The 21,998-nt window shown below is 40.5% G+C and overlaps 1 protein-coding gene across 3 annotated transcripts in view; it reads left to right on the top strand.

Moving 5' to 3' along the window:
- foxj3 (forkhead box J3) overlaps window positions 1–21,998 on the top strand; it is a 168,489-nt gene that overhangs the window by 93,850 nt on the left and 52,641 nt on the right. For all 3 annotated transcript variants that reach the window (XM_061786217.1, XM_061786214.1, XM_061786216.1), the window contains one exon: window positions 21,401–21,475. In XM_061786217.1, coding sequence (XP_061642201.1) covers window positions 21,401–21,475 — 75 coding nt within the window. The remainder of the gene's footprint in view (window positions 1–21,400; window positions 21,476–21,998) is intronic.

The following is a 21,998-nucleotide window of genomic DNA, read 5'->3' as shown; positions in this document are numbered from 1 at the left end:
TTAACCAATGCTCATTGTTGGGGGACATGAGGGGTTTGGCTTTGGAGGAATTTCCCCATGGTGTCATCTGCTTTTGCAGAAGTGGCTGTTGGGTTTTAATTACTATAATACTTCAGTGTACTGCATTAGATGACCCAGGGAAAAAGTTCCCCCACCGTTTTTTTTTCTTGTTTTATAATTTATCTTCATAGCAAAGACAGGAACAGGTTTGTGTGCTTTTGTGTTCACAAGTTTTATTAAAAGCACATGAAAATGCTACTGGCAAGTATGGATAGATGAAAAGTCAGTGTTAAGTGTTAATGAACATTTGGCTTGTTTTAAAACTGTGGGTTTAGCTTTGATCAATGGTCGATTTGCCTTCAGCTAGTGCGAGACACTAACATAGCTAGCAGTCTACATCTTTACCTAATGGCTCCTTCTTGTCAAACAGCCCGAACAGAAAATGTGCTACACCAGCAAAAGAAGGTCCAAATCCAAGTCATTATTATACAAAAAGTTGGTCAAAAAAGACTTAGTTGGAGATGACAGCCAGTAGTCATGTTAATGTCGTTACGAGTTTTATTTTGGAAATGTTATACTTCTGGTTTTGTACCGTTCCTGTTGGCTTTAGAGGACCAACATTTTGTGAACTAAGAACTTTATTCTCCATTCTAGTCGCATTCGGTACATTTGTCCTGTTTGAAGATGCACTGAGTGAAGATGTAGACCGCTACAGTATGTTAGCTTCTCACAGTGGCCGTCAGCCAGCTAGCCACCGTCTGGCGAACAGGCATAGGTTTGGCCCTGATTACCAAAAGGAACTTCGTTGGCTAGTTTCAAAATGGGAGCCTTAGCCTTGTTTGTTGTTTGCAATAAGTAGTGTGTTAGACAGTTTGACTATTAGAAATTTGTTTTCAATAAACTTTGCAACTTTTTTCCAGTAAAGGAAGACTTAACCAACCTGGAAAATCAGCAGTTCACTAACTCTCCTAATACAAAAGGCCTGCATACACCTTCAACTGTACAGAGAGGTTGGACCGAGGAAAGTGTGGTTCAAAAGTCAAACAACAGAATCCGAGTTTTACTACTGACTAACAGTACTATGTTAAAATTTTAAAACATTACGTGGTCAGTATTTCGAAATTTGAGGCGCTGTGTCAAAAATAAATAAATAAATTCATGAACCACTTCACAGTTTCTCAGGCACTACACTTTGAGAGAGACGGCAAAACGCAACGTAATTATCATGCTGTGTGCGCCGGGTTCTGCAACTAGTTTTTATGAATGACCGACTGTCGGAAACTACTTTGGCTGAGATTCGCAATTTGAATCACAGATAGTTAGCATCTCAATGGTGCAGATTTACAGCCAATCAAAAATGCTACGTCGTATCACATGAGCCTTTGTGTGCGCGCGTGCGTCTGTGTGCGCGCGTGTGTGTGTGTTTGTGTGTGTAGCGTGGAGAGTCTGCTTCAAAATGCACGAATGCAGTCAATGAATGGAGCCAACAATTAAAATATATTCTTAAATATCTACACTTACCCCATATTTCTCATCAGTTTCCTCAGTTTGTATAACCCCAATTCCAATGAAGTTGGGACGTTGTGTTAAACATAAATAAAAACTGAATACAATGATTTGCAAATCATGTTCAATCTATATTTAATTGAATACGCTACAAAGACAATATGTTTAATGTTCAAACTGATAAACTTGATTGTTTTTAGCAAATAATCATTAACTTAGAATTTTAGAAAAAGCTGGGACAGGGTCATGTTTACCACTGTGTTACATCACTTCTTCTTTTAACAACATTCAATAAACGTTTGGGAACTGAGGACACTAATTGTTGAAGCTTTGTAGGTGGAATTCTTTCCCCTTCTTGCTTGATGTATAGCTTCAACTGTTCAACAGTCCGGGGTCTCCGTTGTCGTATTTTATTCTCCATTAATGCGCCACACATTTTCAATGGGAGACAGGTCTGGACTGCAGGCAGGCCAGTCTAGTACCCGCAATCTTACTACGAAGCCGCGCTGTTGTAACACGTGCAGAATGTGCTTTGGCATTGTCTTGCTGAAATAAGCAGGGGCATCCATGAAAAAGATGTTGCTTGGATGGCAGCACAAGTTTCTCCAAAACCTGTATGTACCTTTCAGCATTAATGGTGCCTTCACAGATGTGTAAGTTACCCATGCCATTGCGACTAACACAGCCCCATACCATCACAGATCCTGGCTTTTGAACATTGCGTCGATAACAGTCCGGATAGTTCTTTTCCTCTTTGGCCCGGAGGACACGAGGTCCACAATTTCCAAAAACAATATGAAATGTGGACTCGTCGGACCACAGAACACTTTTCCACTTTGGAAAAGTGTTCTGGGCTCGGGCCCAGAGAAGCCGGCGGCGTTAAAGGGCTTTTGCTTTGCATAGTAGAGTTTCAAGTTGGACTTACGGATGTAGCGCCGAACTGTATTTACTGACATTGGTTTTCTGAAGTGTTCCTGAGCCCATGTGTTGATATCCTTTACACATTGATGTCGGTTTTTGATGCAGTGCCGCCTGAGGGATCGAAGGTCACGGGCATTCAATGTTGGTTTTCGGCCTTGCCGCTTACATGCAGTAATTTTTTCCAGATTCTCTGAACCTTTTGATGATATTATGGACCGTAGATGATGAAATCCCTAAATTCCATGGAATTGTACATTGAGGAACATTTTCCTTAAACTGTGAGACTATTTTCTCGCGCACTTGTTCACAAAGAGGTGAACCTCGCCCCATCTTTGCTTGTGAATGACTGAGCAATTCAGGGAAGCTCCTTTTCTACCCAATCATGGCACCTACCTGTTCCCAATTAGCGTGTTCTCCTGTGGGATGTTCCAAAAAGGTGTTTGATGAGCATTCCTCAACTTCCTCAGTCTTTTTTGCCACCTGTCCCAGCTTTTTTGGAACGTGTTGCAGCCATAAAATTCTAAGATCATGATTATTTCCTCAAGACAATAAAGTTTATTAGTTTGAACATTAAATATCTTGTCTTTGTAGTGTATTCAATTAAATATAGGTTGAACATGATTTGCAAATCGTATACTGTTTTTATTTATGTTTAACACAACGTCCCAACTTCATTGGAATTGGGGTTGCATTATTATAATACAGCTACATTGGACAGGGCAATCTGGTTCTTCCTTTAAAATCGCACCATGTTGTTTTCGTTTCAATAAAAAAATAATACACTACAGCTATGTGGCACCTCAATACCTTGTTTTCTGATAAGAACATCAGGAGTGACAGTTTTTCCGTTACCGTTGTGTGTGAGGGTCAATCGGCAGGTGTGCGGGTATGAGTTGCTGACTTTAATTTGTTCGTGATTGTGGGCCTAAGGTTTTTTACATACATGTTAAAAATCTGGTTTCAACTCTAAATCTGATGTAAACGTAAAAAGTGTGTTTGTTAGCCTCATGCTTTAGCCTTGGCAGCAGAGAGGTGAGATGGTTGTAGTTGTTACAAAATCAAAAGTGACAACTAGTCTATAATGGTTGTTTATCTTTTTGTTTATTGGATAGAAAATAAGTAATCATCCAACATCCTCTTAGTGAGATTCAGATGGTGCTGTTCTTCTGATCGTACCTGTGGAATTAACCTCCCAGTTTGAAAAGTCTTTTTTTCCCTTTTTTTTCTTTATTTTTATGAAAATCCTTGCTTGCTGTGGCATCCCACATGCGTTCTTCCCACACCCCCTACAAATAGCCAGTGAATGTGCTACATTCCGTGGCATCAGTGCAGATCCCCTAAGGCAGAGGTGTAGATTCTGTGTTGGTGGGCATGCCACAGGGTCCATGTAAACAACCTAAAATTACAGTTCTGTATTGTGTTCGCTTGCGCTTTCTTTGTCTGTTTGCACTGATTTTACACACACACAAAACAAAAAACAAGCTACCCTATTACTACCAGGACCATCTTTCATTTTTTTGACTCTGGTGTCTTAAAAATAATTTTGCACCTCTCTCGATTTGGCTAACTTTAATGTATTGACCACACAAACACTTCATGCATCAGATTGTGGTGTGCGTTTTGTCCCTTCAGCCACGTGTTGAACAAAAGCTCAGTTTTGGGTAACTGAAAACAGACTTTGTTGAAAACTCCAGCCAGAGTGAGGGCTTTCCAGAACTTTGTTGTCAGCATTTGTGGGAAATATTTTTGTTTGTTTATCGTCTTTGTATGTCGTCACAGTGTGGCCTATTAGTATTCACTTCATGATTAATTCAAATGTATAATAACCTTCTTTATTTGATTTGCCATGCAGTCTACATATTCACTAGGTCTTGTCAAATGGCACAAAGAGAAATTACAGGACACCAGCCACAGAAGAGCCAAATCTAAGGCTGGATTTACACCCGATGGTTCAAGTGACTCAATTTCGATTTATTTTTATTTTTTTGGGGGGGGGGTCTTTGCTCTTGAGTGGCACAATTAGGATATGCGTCATGGTAGCGTACTTAGAAAACAAATCTGAATCCGGCCTCTTCCAAATGTGGATTAAAATCTGATATTTATGGAATATTGTAAACCAGGTTACTATTGAACCCTAGATGAGGAAAATGGTTAATATAAAAATTTTAAATTTAAACTAGTCCATTTTGTATGTCCGCAATCTAGCTAGTGAGTATGGGAAACAGTATTTCCCATTACCGTGATAGTTTGGTAATTACACGTACTGTGACGAATCTGACAAGATGAACGTTAAAATAGATGACCTTATGCTGAATTTAATGGGGTCCTGCTCTGGTCACGTGAACTAATCAGAATCCAGTATATCAGAATCATCTTTATTTGCCAAGTATGTCCAAAAAACACACAAGGAATTTGCCTCCGGTAATTGGAGCCGCTCTAGTAGGACAGCAAACAGTCAATTGACAGAGAACACTTTTGAGACATAAAGACATTGACAAAAAAACAGTCACTGAGCAATAAAGGGTTGCTAGTTATCTGGTAATGCCAGTATATTAAATTATTTTTTTTTTTGACAATTGTGCAAAAAGATGCAGAGTCCTCTAGCACTTAGAGCAGTTCGAATGACTAATATTGCAATAGTCCAGTGCAATGACCATTGTGCAAAGGGCGCCGAGACTTCAAGCGAGTAGTGCGATAATCTGGGACAATGTCGATTGTGCAAATGTTGCAGATACTCCTCAGTCAGTGTGCAAATGGAGCAGATGCTACTCTGGCATGAATGGCCAGTATTAGTCAACAACAGGTATGCAAATAGTGCAGCGTGGCGAGACTACTACAGTGAGTGCACGAGTAATATATAATTGGCCCGACAGAAATGTGACAACAAACTCAAGACAAAAAAATTGCCATCATGTTGCAATGGAATTGTAGGTTAGGTGTTTAAGAAGTTGATTGCAAGAGGGAAGAAGCTGTTGGAATATATATGATGCTGTAATGAAACGCAGCAGCCAAACGAGTGTCCCTTTGCTGCAGGAGCAAATCGCAGTGTGGCTTCTTGGCAAGGGAGGCACGTGATAGACTAACTACCCAATAATTATATAGGGGTAAGACATGTTTTCCATGGGTCTGTAACATTAATGCAAGATGACCTGAATAAGTGAAATATAGATTGGATTTTTGTGAACAAGTGAATTATTGATTTGATGATTTTTGAGGATTTCTTTTGATTTCTTAGACCGATGCATTGACGCCATAGCTGCGAGGCTACTGACTCTCTCTCTGTGTGTGTGTGTGTCTGTCTGTGTGTGTATGTGTGTGTGTGTGTGTGTGTGTGTTGTGTGTGTGTGTGTGTGAGCTTTACCAACGTTGGTTAGCATTACTGTATTCATCACAATGTTCTGGTGAGTCCTAACCCTAAATCCACACACTTTTCTTTTGCGGTAAACAGATTATTTATCACCATCTCATAAAATCCCAATTCCAATGAAGTTGGGACATTGTTAAACATAAATAAAAACAGAATACAATGATTTTCAAATTATGTTCAACCTATATTTAATTGAATACACTACAAACTGATAAACTTTATTGTTTTTAGCAAATAATCATTAACTTATAATTTTATGGCTGCAACACGTTCCAAAAAAGCTGGGACAGGGTCATGTTTACCAATGTGTTACATCACCTTTTCTTTTAACAACATTCAGTAAACGTTTGGGAACTGATGACACTAAATGTTGAAGCTTTGTAGGTGGAATTCTTTCCCATTCTTGCTTGATGTACAACTTCAGCTGTTCAACAGTCCGGGGTCTCCGTTGTCGTATTTTACGCTTCATAATGCGCCACACATTTTCAATGGGAGACAGGTCTGGACTGCAGGCAGGCCAGTCTAGTAGCCACACTCTTTTACTATGCCACGCTGTTGTAACACTTGCAGAATGTGGTTTGGCATTGTCTTGCTGAAATAAGAGGGGGTCCATGAAAATTATGTTGCTTGGATGGCAGCATATGTTTCTCCAAAACCTGTATGTACCTTTCAGCATTAATGGTGCCTTCACAGGTGTGTAAGTTGCCATTGGCACTAAACACAACCCCATACCATCATAGATGCTTGGTTTTGAACTTTGCGTCCATAACAGTCCGGATGGTTCTTTTCCTCCTTGGCCCGGAGGAAACGACGTCCACAATTTCCAAAAACAATTTGAAATGTCGACTCGTCAGACCACAAAACATTTTTCCACTTTGCATCAGTCCATCTTAGATGAGCTCGGGCCCAGAGAAGCCAGCGGCGTTTCTGGGTGTTGTTGATAAATGGCTTTTGCTTTGCATAGTAGAGTTTAAATTTGCACTTACGGATGTAGTGCCGAACTGTATTTACTGACATTGGTTTTCTGAAGTGTTCCTGAGCCCATGTGGTGATATCCTTTACACATTGATGTCGGTTTTTGATGCAGTGCCGCCTGAGGGATCGAAGGTCACGGGCATTCAATGTTGGTTTTCGGCCTTGCCGCTTACATGCAGTGATTTCTCCAGATTCTCTGAACCTTTTGATGATATTATGGACTGATTATTATTATTATTAATTCAGGGAAGCTCCTTTTATACCCAATCATGGCACCCACCTGTTCCCAATTAGCCTGTTCACCTGTGGGATGTTCCAAACAGGTGTTTGATGAGCATTCCTCAACTTTCTCAGTCTTCTTTGCCACCTGTCCCAGCTTTTTTGGAACGTGTCGCAGCCATAAAATTATAAGTTAATGATTATTTGCTAAAAACAATACAGTTTGTCAGTTTGAACATTAAATTTGTCTTTGTAGTGTATTCAATTAAATATAGGTTGAACATGATTTGCAAATCATTGTATTCTGTTTTAATTTGTTTAACACAACCTCCCAACTTAATTGGAAATGGGGTTGCAATTTACAATTGTTTTATAGGTGCAAAAATATTTTCTGTTTTAAATTATTTTATGTAAACACAACTTTTATACCTACCTGTTGGTTCCCGAGTGTTCTTTGCTTCTGATGCGTCCTCTTGAAACATGTTACCGCTTCTTCCTCTGAGCCAAGACTTGTCTTCTAACGTTCTGGTTCAACTAAGCGTTAATTACTGAGCCTTAAGTATAGTGTACAGATTGCTCAATCACCCCCGTAACATATCGCTGAGCTGGGTTACAATATGTTAAAATGCGACTGCATCTCAAATTTTGTTAACAGACTTGAAGAATTCTGTGGAAAACATATTTTTGGACTGTATCGTCTTTAGTGTTAGAGTTCAAAACCACCGTGTCGACTTTCCTGCTCCGCATTGCTGTTTAAAGCTTGAAGTTGGATTATAATGCCAACAAGGCGACAGTCTTCCACAATGCTATGATGTGACAGTTGGTTTGTTGAAGAGCAACATGCATAGCGCCACCACTGATTACAAGAAATGCATTCAATGTAATGGTGAGTTGTATTTTTAATCATTTGTTTTTATTTATTCTATGCCGGGGTCATCAAAATATGTCTTAACGTGAAACCAGTCCATAGTGCCAAAAAAGTTTAGGGATGGCTGCAATCTATTGAAAAACTATCAATGACCTTGTCGTTCAACCCTTACTTTGTGTGGTGTTGCATTGTGTTCGTTACATTAGGCTTACGTCCATGGTTTTTATTGTTTGGTGAACTTTATATTCAAGACAGATAATCAGTTTAGGATTAGTCCACATGTACGAATCCCTGCCTTTCTTGTTGCCTGCAGTTATGCACCTAATTTGGTTAAATGGCTTCACGGGGTAGGCAGTTGTCGAACTAACTGTTACTTTGGTGTGCGCCGGCTTATGTGGTGTGGATGAAGTAAAACATTTTTATTCCAAAACACCCATGTATGTGTGACTTGACTCCCCTTTTCTGCCTCAGCTCGAAAGAATAAAAGGAGAGGTGCTTTTTGGTCCACTCACTTCTGAGTTTGGCAGTATTTCTTCGTGTTCCGGACAAAGCCCTTTTTTGTCCACTTGTGCTCAGCGATGACACTTTCGCTGGTCAGTTGACTTTTTTCTTGTATTTTTGAGCGTGTCTGATCCATCCATCTTCACAGTGGTTCCAGTCTTTTATAACCCTCCATCATTCAGACTTGTTGACAGGTCAATTAGAGGTTGCAGTCCTATCTTCCAAAGTGACGCTTCTCGCAAGAATGTTTTCTTTGGATTTACTAGTACGACTCCTCCGCGCATAGCCTTCATTCAAGATGTTCGATAGGGAAACACAGGGTTGATCTCTTCTCCACCAAAACCCGTGTGCATATGCTTTCCTTGTATAGGTCAATTCAAAGATGTCAGCTTATCTATATACTGTATGTTGTATACTGTTATTGGGCAGCATCATTCAAGCTAACATACTGCAACTCACCCACATTGTGTGACTTACTGTTTTTATTTTGGGATCTAAATGGATCTCGAGAATCATTTTACTCTGCATATTTGCCTTTTATGAGCTGCTGCTGTACTGGCGGTCATTGTAATGTTTAACCACTGCCTCTGGCACCGCTCACCTCTGCCTGTTTTTTTCCCACCTTCTCTCAGCTCTTTGATCGTAAAGGCATCAAATCCAGCGGTGTTTAAGTTAGCCTCTTTCAGGGGTTTAATCCAAACACTTGAAGGAGCACCTGTAGGTCATCATAGAGCCTCAGCTGATCCCTGGAATGCTTGCTGTAAACTCAATAGAGTGGAACCTCAAAGGTCAACTACAATGCTTGACTTCTTCACGTTTTAAAATATGTAATAAATAAATAAATAAATCCCATTGGAAATAATCAAAATAGAATCTTGTGTTTCAAAGACAAATTATTGTCATTGTAAAATCTTTATCAACAGCACAGTCAATATTTGAGTATCATTTTAACAATCTTAACTGTCGACCTAGCCTTATTGTACTTGGGAGACATATTTACCACTTTTTCTGCTTCCCTGTGAGACGCGTGTACTGTGTGACGTACTGCTTATGTCAAAAACTGGTTGGTTGTCTTCAAGACTAAAGTCAGCACACTTTCCAAGCTACAATTTCATTCTTATATTATTATTGTCAAGTTATTGTTGAATTACCCATTTTGTACTGAGCAGCCTGGGCAGAGGCTCATTCACTCATTTCGTTGCTGTGTTACGAGGCACGTGTACCAAATGACCGACTGTTTTCATGTCTGGTTATGCTGAAAACTGGTGGTTTTCTTCAAGACTAAACAAAACTCACTTACCGGTGACAAATTTCATTTGTCTTTTCGCATTAGATTTGTAAACTTAGCCTTATTGCACTAAGCAAGCCAAGACTAAGGCTCATTTAACACTTCCGCCTTTACGCTATGAGATTGGTGCACCGAAAGACAGGTCTGGTTAGCTCACTTTCTAATTAACAATTCCACTCTTGTCTTATTATTTTCAACTTTTTGTTGACTTGGCCATCTTGCAGCCAGGACAGGTGCGTTTGAAATAATCACTGCATTCATGTACGGTTACGTCAAAAAATGGCTGTTGTCTCGCAGCGACATCACAGGAAGTTCCATTTCCATTCCTCTTTACCATCAGGTTACCTTTCTGTGGTACTGTCACACATTTATATTCCAATCCATTCTTCCATGGTGACATCTTCCAATACCTCACCGCCTTGCTTGCTGTTGTGCGTGTGTGGGTCCACATAACGGACACACATCAGAAAAAGTTAACCGTTCATTAAACACAGCAGCATTTGTTATTCAGCCTGTGGCTCACACTACATAATAGACATTTGAGCACGTTTCCTGCTAGTTATATACCCAAAATGCTTCACGTTTCAATATATTACATTAGCCTGAATAACACAAAATACACAACACTTTGGTGCTTAAATAACAACACCAAGCTGTTCTGTAAAGGGAAAATAATTTTTGGGGTGTGTAGGCATATACTATATTACACTATATAGTTAACTGCACGCTGTAGTGGTAGAAATGGGACAAATAATTATAACTAAGTAACTCACAATTGCGCTGGATAGCCAAAGATGGAATGAACGCACTCAGTTAGAAAGTGTGGGAGGGGAAATTCATGGTGGACGCCGAACTGTGTCACTGGGCGCCATTTAAACCCACGGCCCCAAAATTTTGAAAACTGAAATAGTGAAAAACATTTTATTGCTGTGGCTCCACAATTTAGTATTACACAGTTCTCGGTCTTTGCACGTGTTTTCAGCAATGAAATTCAAACATGTATAATAATGTATTTAGAACCAAATCTCTGAATTCACTTAACAGGGTCTTTAAGTTAGAGGTTCTGCTGTCCTAGGCTAATATGACTTTGTGGTTTGTTATGGAATATACTGTTTGTGTTGATTGGTAAGAGTCCCCCCACATGTAATCTATGTCCAGAGTTCTAAAGTAGCACCTTAGCACGGGGGGCATGAGTTTATTCCTGTTATGGCTCCCCCCTGTCCTCTCATGTCATAACCACGATGTGTGCATACGTGTGTCTGTCCCAGCATGCCCAATCCGCTCCCCAGGCTCCCTGACCGCGTGCCAGGGGTTGCTCGTTCGTCCCCCAGCTGTGAGGAGCCGGGTTCTGACGCGTCCTGTCCCTTTGGCTCACTCGGGATGTTTGACGTGCTGAGCGCAGAGGTCAGCCATGACCTACTTTTTTCCCCTCGGTGGCTCTTCTTGCTGAGCCTCGGCGATCCTCAGCAGGGGAGGTGGGGGTAGCGGGGGAGGTGGTAGGGAGGTTATGTGAGGGCGGAGTTGCTTACGCCTCCACTGCTGTCCTGGTGTGTTAAATCACCGCCATTTCTCTGTATGTGTGCTCACGTTTTTTTTGGGTGTGTAGGAGGCATCACACATGCAGACTGAGGTCAGATATGAAGTGCTCTGTGGGGGTTGCAGGTAGATGCTGGGCGGCACTTGTGCAGGACCCCTGTAGTGAGCACTGTCTGACTCACTTTATGTACCTCTCGTAACACTTTCTGACCTCACTTCCCCCTTTTTGGTTCTTTACAGGAATTAATGCATTGTTATACAGTAGAACATGCAGAGTTCAACCAAAACTTTGGGTTAAAATATGCCTTGCAGTGTTAGGCAGTAATGGCATTACAAGTATCGGCATTATTAGTTCAACCACATTTCTCAGTAGAGTGGTTGTAACTTCACTATTTTAAACATTTTCTTCATGACATAAAGCAGTAGCGTCCACAGGAGCTACATTTCCCCAGGTAGTTGTAAACCTTAACTGCATCTTTTTTTAATTTTAATTTTATTTTTTTTAAATCACATGCCTATCCTCCTGCTGATGCCCGACCTATATGGTGTCCAAAAGGATGCCTGCGAATGGAATGCGCATAGGTAGAGAGATGTGTACATCTCGTGAATTTGTGCATCCAACAATACTCAATGCAGCTCGGCTTACCTTTTGGCATTCACATGATTGCAGGGGTGTCGCACCCGTGGGGAATGTGGATGCCTCTACATGATAGTGTTTCATATAGTATTTTTAAGTGGCTCTGGATCTTTACCCATCCTTGTTGATCAAGTCATGGGCGGAGAGAGACTCGGTGTGGTGTCAATTATTATGTATTATTATTATGTAGCCCAGCAGTGGGGGAGAAGTGCAGAACGACTCACTTAAAGACACATTTTATGAAATTGGGATATAACAAAATATTTACATGGTTCTTTAATTTTACACCTGATAGGTGGGCTGATACTATAGAGACCCAACTATTTGTATGCAAACATTCAAAAAGTAAGTTTTCCATAATATATCCCCTTTAATGTTCAAACAATTAGGTGCATCAGCTATGTAGTATTGGTCATCAAAGTAACAAGAGTGGTTAAAGACTATTCTATTTTCTAATTATATTAATATTAACAGTGGATAACTTGTGTTGCCACTATTTACGACTGTTGGAAATTTTATAATTTGAATTGAAACTTACCGGTAGTAAAGGTTTTTATAATGGATACGAGTTTGACTCTGGAACACATTATTCCAAATATAATTACAGTGGAACCTCGGTTTACGTATGCCCTAGTTTTTTTACGATCTGATTTTTGATTATGCTTCCCGTCAGTTAAATACCCAGTTTTCATACATCCGCTCGGATTTTGTACCACAGTCGCGTGACTCTGTCACTCATTTCCTGGAATTGAGCGCCCACACAAAGCATCCTATGCGTAGGTGCAACATTATGGAGTGTTTTGTCGTTGAGTGAGTGTCAACCGGGACGTTCATCCGAAGCATTTTGAAAGTTTTTGTTCATGTGTATTTCTTAAAATTGACTGCTAAAGAAGACACCATGGGGCCAAAGAAAGATTTGAGTGCCAGCCCTTTGGTAAAGGAGGGGAGAAACAAGATATAATTCAACAACTCATAGCAAACTACAAAACTAGAAGTCTGCATCAACGACAGATTTTATTTATTTATTATTTTATTTATTTATTTATTTTAATGGGTCTAGTGACTCTCAAGCTGGTCTTAGTGCCAGTAAAAGACAAAAGGAAGTAACCCTGGATAAACAATAACCTCTCCTCTCTTCACTGTCACCTCACTTTCATGTCAAGAGTCTTCAATAAAGGTAAATTTCATTAGTCATTTGTATTTATTCACATTTTTTGTATGTAAAAACGTATTTATTCTCTATAAAATGTATTTTGCCAACATTTATGGGTGTCTAGAACAGATTAATTGGATTTATATTTTTTCCTATGAGAAATATGGCTTCAGTTTTCTGACGATTTGGTTTTAGTGAGACTTTTTAGAAGGATTAATCACAAACTGAGGTTCCACTTCAATCTCAATGTGGAAAAGCAGTTCTGAAATGTGAACAAATGGACTTCCACGCTGTTTTTGAGGTGCATCATTGTCAGCTAGTCCTCACTTTGCTCTCCTCTTCCTCTCCTCATCACCACTGTGATCCTGTTCTCTCTCTCCCCCCCTCCTCTGCTGTAATTGCAATACCCTCAAGTAGCCCCTTTGTTCTGTTTCGTATTTACTAAAAATGCTCGCGGTTCACCCACCTCTTGGCAAATGTGCGGTGAGCGGTGTAAAAAGACGGCTTGACACAGCAAGGGATGTTGCGACAGGCAAAGACAAGGAATGAATGCATGCAGACAGCGTTTGTTAAAAAGTAAACTTCTAATGTAGCCGTAGCAGCGTCTTCTGATAAGGGTACCAGTAATGATAACCTTAGAAATAGATATGGAACGTAGTACAGCTTTATTGCAACGTTGTATGGTTTCTGGTCAGTACAACATGAGCAATATAAATGACCTACGCAAATACAATTTACCAAGCAAATGACAGTATATGTAAGATATTTGTATATGGCTACAGCTATCATATATTTTCAGAATCAAGTATTCTTCCGAAGTTACTTATGGTGTAGTGGCACATTCGCCTGCCTTCGGTGCGGGCAGCGTGGGTTCAGTTCCCACTCAGTGATGGTGTGAATGTGCCCTGCGACTGGCTGGCGACCAGTTCAGGGTGTAGTCCGCCTTTTGCCCAAGGTTAGCTGGGATACGCTCCAGCGCCCTGCGACCCTGAACAGGATAAGCGGTATTGAGAATGGCTAGATGGAGTATTCTACCAATTGTAAACATTTATTTTGTATTATTAAACACAGTAATGTGCATTTGAGGTGTAGGTATGATTGTTGTGTGTGTGTGTGTGTGGGGGGGGGAGATACTCCCTGGACTGGTTTCCAGTCAATCCCAGGGCACATATAGATAAACAACCAATTTGTAGCAATGTGACAAGCTTTCTCAAAAATGACAGTCTGTCAAAATGCTGAGTCTGGTTGGAATGGCCACTTTAACTTGAGTATACTGTACCAAGAATTTTTAATATTGGATGGATGGATTGCGAATGGTTGGTTGTTTATGTGTGGCCTGTGATTGGCTGGCAACCAGTTCAGGGTGTACCCCGCCTCCTGCCCGATGATAGCTGGGATTGGCTCCAGCACTCCCGCAACCCTTGTGAGTATAAGCAGCTCAGAGAATGGATGGATGAAGTTTGAAATAAACGCTATTTTATTTTTCAAATTAGGAAGGGTTCCGAGAACTCCAGATGAAACTGGCGGGGTTCCGTACCTCCAACAAGGTTAAGAACCACTGCTCTAGATGGAGGCATACATTTACAAAAATGTGAAAGTTTTTTCCATTTTCCCCTATACCTTTGCATAATGTGCACTATTGACAATTTTTTTGGGGGGGCGGGGGGAATTCTACATGCGAAATTACGGTACTTGAAAAGTGCGTGGCTTCAAACAAAAGGTGCTCCGTCCTGAGTTTTTTAACACATCTAGATGGAAATACCATAAAATAAAAGCTGGAATTCTGAACCTTTGTTTCATATTCATCTCTAGATCTGAAACCCAAATGTCTTCAGTATAGAACAAAAACAAAGGAATTGACCTTGCCGTTCCAATACTTGTGGAGGGAACTGTACACGGCATTATTGAAGGAACAAAATTCAGGTGTACACAAAGTCTGTGTTGATTAAACTAATGAACAAAGTGAAGTTGCGAGCGGCATGGGAGCGATGGATGACAGATGGCGAACACAGCTTTACTAAGACTAGGAGGCAGCGCCGGGCGAGTTACGCTACCATATGTGAATGGATTGTGGATGCCTAGGCTAAGGTAGCTGGGATAGGCTCCAGCACGCCCGCGACCCTAGTTTGGAGAAGCGGCTCAGAAAATGGATGGATGGATGGATTTGTGATCAGAGCCTGGGTCTGTTTTATTAATAATTTTTATTTATTTAAGCTATTTTATTTATTGTTCTACATTACAATGTCAATGTTCAATATTATTTAGTATAAAAAGTTGATTGCTCTTCAAAAGGATGTACTTGAATCTGTCCATACATTTTCTTTTACCGCTTATCCTCACTAGGGTCACGGCCATGCTGGAGCCTATCCCAGCTATCTTCGGGCGGGAGGCAAGGTACACCCTGAACCGGTCGCCAGCCAATCGCAAGGCACATAGAAACAAACAGCAATTCGCACTCACATTCACACCTACGGGCAATTTAGAGTCCTCAATCAACATACCACACATGTTTTTGGGATGTGGGAGGAAACCGGAGTACCCGGAGAAAACCCACCCAGGCACGGGGAGAACATGCAAACTCAACACAGGCGGGGCCGGGGATTGAACCCCTGTCCCCAGAACTGTGAGGCAGATGTGCTAACCAGTTGGCCGGCGTACTTGAATCATTATCGTCTAATATCATTATATCAGTGGCATAAAAAAAAACATCGTTAATCGTGATAGTTTCCTAAAAAAAATTGCTATTGTGGCAGGCTGAAACACATATTGGAGAGAGAGAGCAATGGATAACACAAAATATTGTACAAATTGTACACTTAAAAATCTGCACCATAGCGGGGCCGCGAAGCATGATATAGCGGAGTATTACTGTATCTGTATTCTGCAAAGATAAGTTGCAGAGAATCTTTGTTTCCAGACGTGCATCCTGTCACACTCCAAGTCTAAAATGTAAAATGATCTGTGCTACAGTGCAATTAAATACAGGTAGACTTCATACTAATGACTCAGTATACTTTTGTGCTCTAGTGAGCATAGTTTCTTTTCTACTAAAGCTATTATACATTGTCCAAACAATGCAGAGAAGGAAAAGAATTAAGTGCTCATTTTCTGATCACTCGTATATTATTCTGTATTTTATTTCGCAATATATGTCGTAGTTTTTACAAAAATATTTTTTTTCCCAATATCAGACAGCCTTTATTGTGCCACACACAATACGTAAAATCAGTCGTTTCGCCGTTCAACTATGGGCATGGAAATTCAATAATTTGGGACTTTTTGGATAACAGTTGCTATGAGTTGTCTAAGGAATATACCAAACTGCGGTGGAATGTCAGTATTCACCGAGAAAAAACGCATTTTTTGATGTCCTTGCACAGATGTCCACAGCTGCAATCGATACTTTCCTTTCGTCTTCTACTCGGTGAAACCCTTCCCCAAAGACCTGTAGACTTTGCACCGATTTTATCGGGCTGATCGGTATTGGCCAATATTTAGCATTTTATGCTGATCGGCTTTAATGTCATAATTCGCCGATCCGATCAATGACGTCATTGATCGGCTCCGCAAAAGACATTTACTGCGCGTCGCCATCGTGCACATTATATTTGAATCCAAAAGCTAGTTTTTTTTTTCCGCGTCTTTTGACGTAGTATTGGAAATATATGACGGCCAATAAAAAAACATGTCGGCCGTGTGGAACAGACAACACGTCTGAGACGGACGGACAAGACGTAATGCCCGGATCAGACTACAAGACAAATTTGCTCTTTCACGATTGCACTATGTCAGACTACTTCAATAAAATCTTGTATTCCGATACCACCGCATCCAGTTTTTTACGATCATTGGGCTTTATCTTGTCAACTCAAATGCGACCGGATACACTCGTTACCGTAGCGCCAACGACAAGAGCGGAGCGCGCCGACTTTGTATTATAAGGACAAAATGGGGAAAAACGTGTGTTGGTGGTCATCGGTGCTCAAGACAGGAGAGGACGTTCGTTTAAAGCTTGCTTGAGGTATGTTCACGTACTTTGAATACGATACGGCTCGCAAACAGGCAACAAAACGTTATGTAGCCTAGCAAGCTAGTGGTACCACGAACGGTTGGACGTAAACATTCTGTTCTGTTAAATCATGCTCTAAAGTTTCGGTGTGGGTGAAGTAATTTAATTAAAAATAAAGTAATTTAATTACAGTAAGTTAGCACCCATTATTTCTGTCATGTAATGTTGCTTTGACCTGACTGATTAGAATACATGATCTGACTAAAGCAGTGACTTCCAACCTTTATGGAGCCAAGGAACATATTTTACAATTGAAAAATCTCAGCCAACACCAACAAACAAAAATCAGTCAGAAAAAGTGGATACATTAATTACTGTATGTACTTCCTGTCATCTAATAGAAGACCATTTATCATTTGTTCTGTCTGTCACTATGTCTCACTGGCATACATAGATTAACAAAGATACATTATTTATTGTAAATATAATTTTTTGAGCAATTAAGTACACAAGTATATACAGTAAATGATCAGGTCATTTAAAGAGACACATTCCTCCATCTTGTGGTCGGTTATCGGTTTTTTAAACTCGGTGATCGGCCCCAAAAATCCTGATCGTGTTAAGCCTAATTACCTAAATTTCAGATTAAAATATCCACCATTAAGCTTGTAAGGACCAAAATTCCAGTGTTCTCTAAGCCGAGCCCCTAAAAAAATTTCTTTATGTCTCAAAAATGTTCCCTGTCAATTGACTGTCAGTTGTCGTACTAGAGCGGCTCCAACTACCGGAGACACATTCCTTGTGTGTTTTTTGGACATACTTGGCAAATGAAGATGATTCTGATTACCGTGATGTTTTTAGCTGCGTTATTTTCCTTGAAAAACTTGCCTTAAGTAGTGCAACTTGAACATTCTTCCTGACAAGAGCAGTGTTGGCAGTAGAATAGGTCATGTACTTTAGTCATCAATTCATTTTTTCATGATTGTATTTATCGTGGAGGATTTTAGAGACGTTTGAAGTGCTCATTCCATCTTTTTTAGAAAATTCCACCAAGATGGTGGGCACTTGTCACGGTGCTATTTTCATTAATTTACCGCAATTTGTTTTTTATTTGAGTCGACGCATATGTATATGTCACTGATCGGTGTATTGAGATACGTCATGTTAATTTGTTTATTAATGCTACAGTGCATTCGCATATTCTACGGTTTACCACGCAGTTTCAGAATTTTTACTAAAGTCGGAACAGGCTATTGTCCTTCACTAACCTACCTAATAGTAAGTCAAAATTACAGTAAATTTTATGAGAAACACCTCAAGGCTATAAATATAAAACAAATGGAAAAACAGTAAGTCCGGCGGTAACTGAGCTTGCCTTCTTTTGCCGTGTGACCACGTTTTCTTACGCCCAACAAGCTAGTTCATCGCACGTTGTCCGTAACCTCGAAACATTGTATGTCGGCACCTTCGTGAACCGAGGACTTCCCTTTATGCACCTTATATCGCATTGTAGCAGAAAAAAAACAAGAATTGTCTCTTGAGCCATGTTGTACAAACCCAGCCTTTGCATAACAGCAACCATCCTACTTAATGATAGGCGCTCCTTAAAACAGACAGTTTGTGGTACAGTTTTCCTTTCCACTCCAGGCACAAGGATAATTGACTGACTGCGAGGCTCTTTATGTTCTGTCGGGGAACAGTGAAAGCATCCTATGGTTTCCATTGGCATTTCACAGTGGTGCGATTGGCGGCATCACACAACGAGCCTGTCATTATCGTCCCTCCTGTGGTATAATTGCCTTTAGTGTTGAACAAGCGGCTCCCATCTCATCCTCTTGGGGGTCTCTTGCTCACTCCCCACCGCTCTCCACTCATCTCCTGCATCAATTAAAGCGAGCGGAGAACCCCGCATCTTTTTAAAATTTTTATTTAGTTATTTTTTTTAAGCATGGCCATCTGTCAATAGCCCTCGCAACTAAGTGGAGTGGAGGTGTGTGCAGGGCTATCTTTTTTTGGGAGGGTGGGGGGGTGTGCTTTCATTGGTCTCCGTTGCCCTGGTGGCTACTTCAATCCGCCTCTCCATCCCAACGAGACAGCTGGCTGGAGCTCGCTCTTAGACGCCATGGAGTAGCTTGTAAGTGTGTAATGAGTTAACTTTGGGATGATGATCTGCATAATTTATTTCCTGCCCCCACAGGGCCCGCTGGAGCATTAATTAATATCAGGCTCCTGCCACGATCCCAGTGCGGGACTCCTCTTGGCTCCTGTTTTTAGCACATGTGGAGTTTGATATGCTATCATAGTAGCTTGCACCTTTAGGGAAGGAGTGACTATAACCCTTACATACTGTTCATTTTCCATGCACACATACTGTATTATGGTCCTGGTCAATTTTGACCCGGACAAGAATATCCTCATAATAATTCTCCCTACGCAATTAGGAACTACAGATCCCTTCAAATGTATTAATATTCTTTCTGACATTCATAAATGGATAATTAATCCTAAATCAATGTTTCAGACAAAAGAAGTGTATTATTTTTGCAAGTACAGTGGTGCCTTGAGATGCGTGACCCAACTTGAGGTTTTCGAGAGATTAACTTTTTTTGGCCTGTTTTTTGCTTTGAGTTGCGAGTAAAAAGTTTAGACTCAACTCGATTAATTTTAACAAATCGTGACCAATTAAAAAAAAAGAGGCTTCAAGTTTAATGCCACTCCCAGTTAATGTTTACTGTCAAACTAAACATAAAACAAAGAAAATTACACCTTGTGCATTTAAAGCAGCTATAGATTAGCCTTTCAGTCCGCTAGCTTCATGCTAAAGCTAATTAGCGTCTGTTGTGGTGCTTTAAGCAACGGATTAAAAACAAACGGTGCAGAAAAAATGTGTACAATGACAATATAACAGTGAACTACTCTCATTCATATATCATTTATCCTTTACGTAGAATGATACTAGTGTACTGAATACTACTGCCGTACTGATAAACAGAGAGAGGAGTAATACTCCCTCTTGAGTATTACTAGACAGGACTTGTCCCGCTGCAATATGATTGGTTGCTGCATTCAAACAGGACTGCATGCAGCAGCCAATCATATTTCAGCTCTGTTTGTCCTGCTAAGAACTCAAGTGGATTCATAACGCCTCAATTACTGTAATTGTATTTCTGTTTGTCTGTCTTAAACTGCCCTCATGTGGCTGAGGCGAGCACACCAGAAGGAGCAGCATTGACTTGATGCAGTATGACAAAAATATTTTTTTTTATTTCTATTTAATTATATCATTACTGTATGTTTTTTATGAAGTCCAATATTATGGAGTGCTATTTTCCTCATTAAAATACTCAATACAGGATTTTTGTTGTTTTTTTGGGGGGGAGAAGGCTAGAACCAATTAATGAATTTTCCATTCATTTCACTTGCAAAAGATGATTTGAGATCCGATTGTTTTGAGTTAAGAGCACGGTCACGGAACACATTTAACTCTAAACTCACAATTAACCAAATTTTAATTGCGATCGCGATTTCGGCTGCCATGGTTAAATGAGCCTGATCGTAGGCGATTTTTTACATTTAAAATGCTGGGGCACTGTTACATACAAAAAGTGCTTCTCATGCAGCAGTGCCCGCAATCTAGTCATCCAGCCACCTGGGGCTCAACGTATGGTTAAGGCTTCTTTAAAAGCTGCACCGTGCTCCATGGCCAACTTGGCATTGATGTCCAATGTAGTAATATATGAAGCTTTTATTTTAAAGTTGGCCCTCTCAGCACGTTGGCAGAGAGGCGGCATTTCATGGTAAGACACAATTAACAATTGTTGTAGCGGCTGCCCTGACTTCAGATTTTCGGCTGGCCTGACCGCAATGAAAAAAACGGCGGGAGTAAATAGAGAAGGAAATCACAACTGCCGAGTTCTTTGCAGTTTGTGACCGTACACGACTGAAGCGTGAAAGCAGGTATACTGTAATGCCTCTTCTAATGACAGCTTCTACGTCCAAAACTCGAAAATGCAAGCCAATGTGTTAAGGCTTCTTTATACCCGCGCGGACGCCAACCGCGCTGATGTCACTGCGGCTGTCCCGCGCGTAGTTTGCCTTTACACTCGAGCGCAACCCATGCGCGCAGTTTTGAAAATGTACTGCAGTTCACCTCCAAGTCAGGGGTGTCGCTACGGCTGGTATCGGCTAGGACACGACAGGGTGGAGTTTGCTCTGTATTTTCTTTAGCCATTTCCGGTAGCAACAATTTTTGCCGTGTGCGGGCCAATTCGTCGGTCACGTGATGCAATGCAGGCGTTGTCTGCCGCGCGACTGCGGGAGTATAAAGAGGCCTTTACTGCAGACTTGTTCTTTCTTGTAATCTGCTTTTGTGTCTGTGTACTCACCTTCTCCACCTGTCTCTCTGTTTTTGCCCCCACAGAACTCAATACGGCACAATCTGTCATTGAACAAATGTTTTCTCAAAGTGCCTCGCTCCAAAGATGACCCAGGAAAGGTGAGATTAAAAGATTTAACCCAATGGCCGGATATACACTAACCTATATTTTTACCCGGTACACATTAATCCTTGTAGTATCACAATGTTATTTCTGTGCAAAATAATTTTGTTTTCTGGTAATACTACAACTTTTACTTTTTTCTCATACTTTTTAAAAATATTTTCTCGTAATAATCTCACTTTTGTCTCAAAACATAAAAACCTTTCTCGTAGAAGTACAATTTCAAAATGACCAACTTTTGACTCAAAAAAATTTGTTTTCTTTGTTTCTCGTTATATAAGGCACATTACATATTATTCATCATTGCTCTTAGTATCACATTTTTATTTCTGCAACATGTAGACATATTACAACATTGTTCTTGTAAGATGGCGACTTTTTTACTCAAAAACTTTTTTTTCTGTTACGATGCACACATACTGCAGCACGGTGGCCGACTGGTTAGACCGTCAGCCTCACAGTTCTGAGGACCCAGGTTCAATCCCCGGCCCCGCCTGTGTGGAGTTTGCATGTTCTCCC

This window comes from Phyllopteryx taeniolatus, chromosome 9 (genome assembly GCF_024500385.1).
Source record: "Phyllopteryx taeniolatus isolate TA_2022b chromosome 9, UOR_Ptae_1.2, whole genome shotgun sequence".
Classification (NCBI taxonomy): domain Eukaryota; kingdom Metazoa; phylum Chordata; class Actinopteri; order Syngnathiformes; family Syngnathidae; genus Phyllopteryx; species Phyllopteryx taeniolatus.
This window is presented reverse-complemented; position numbering and strand designations above follow the sequence as displayed.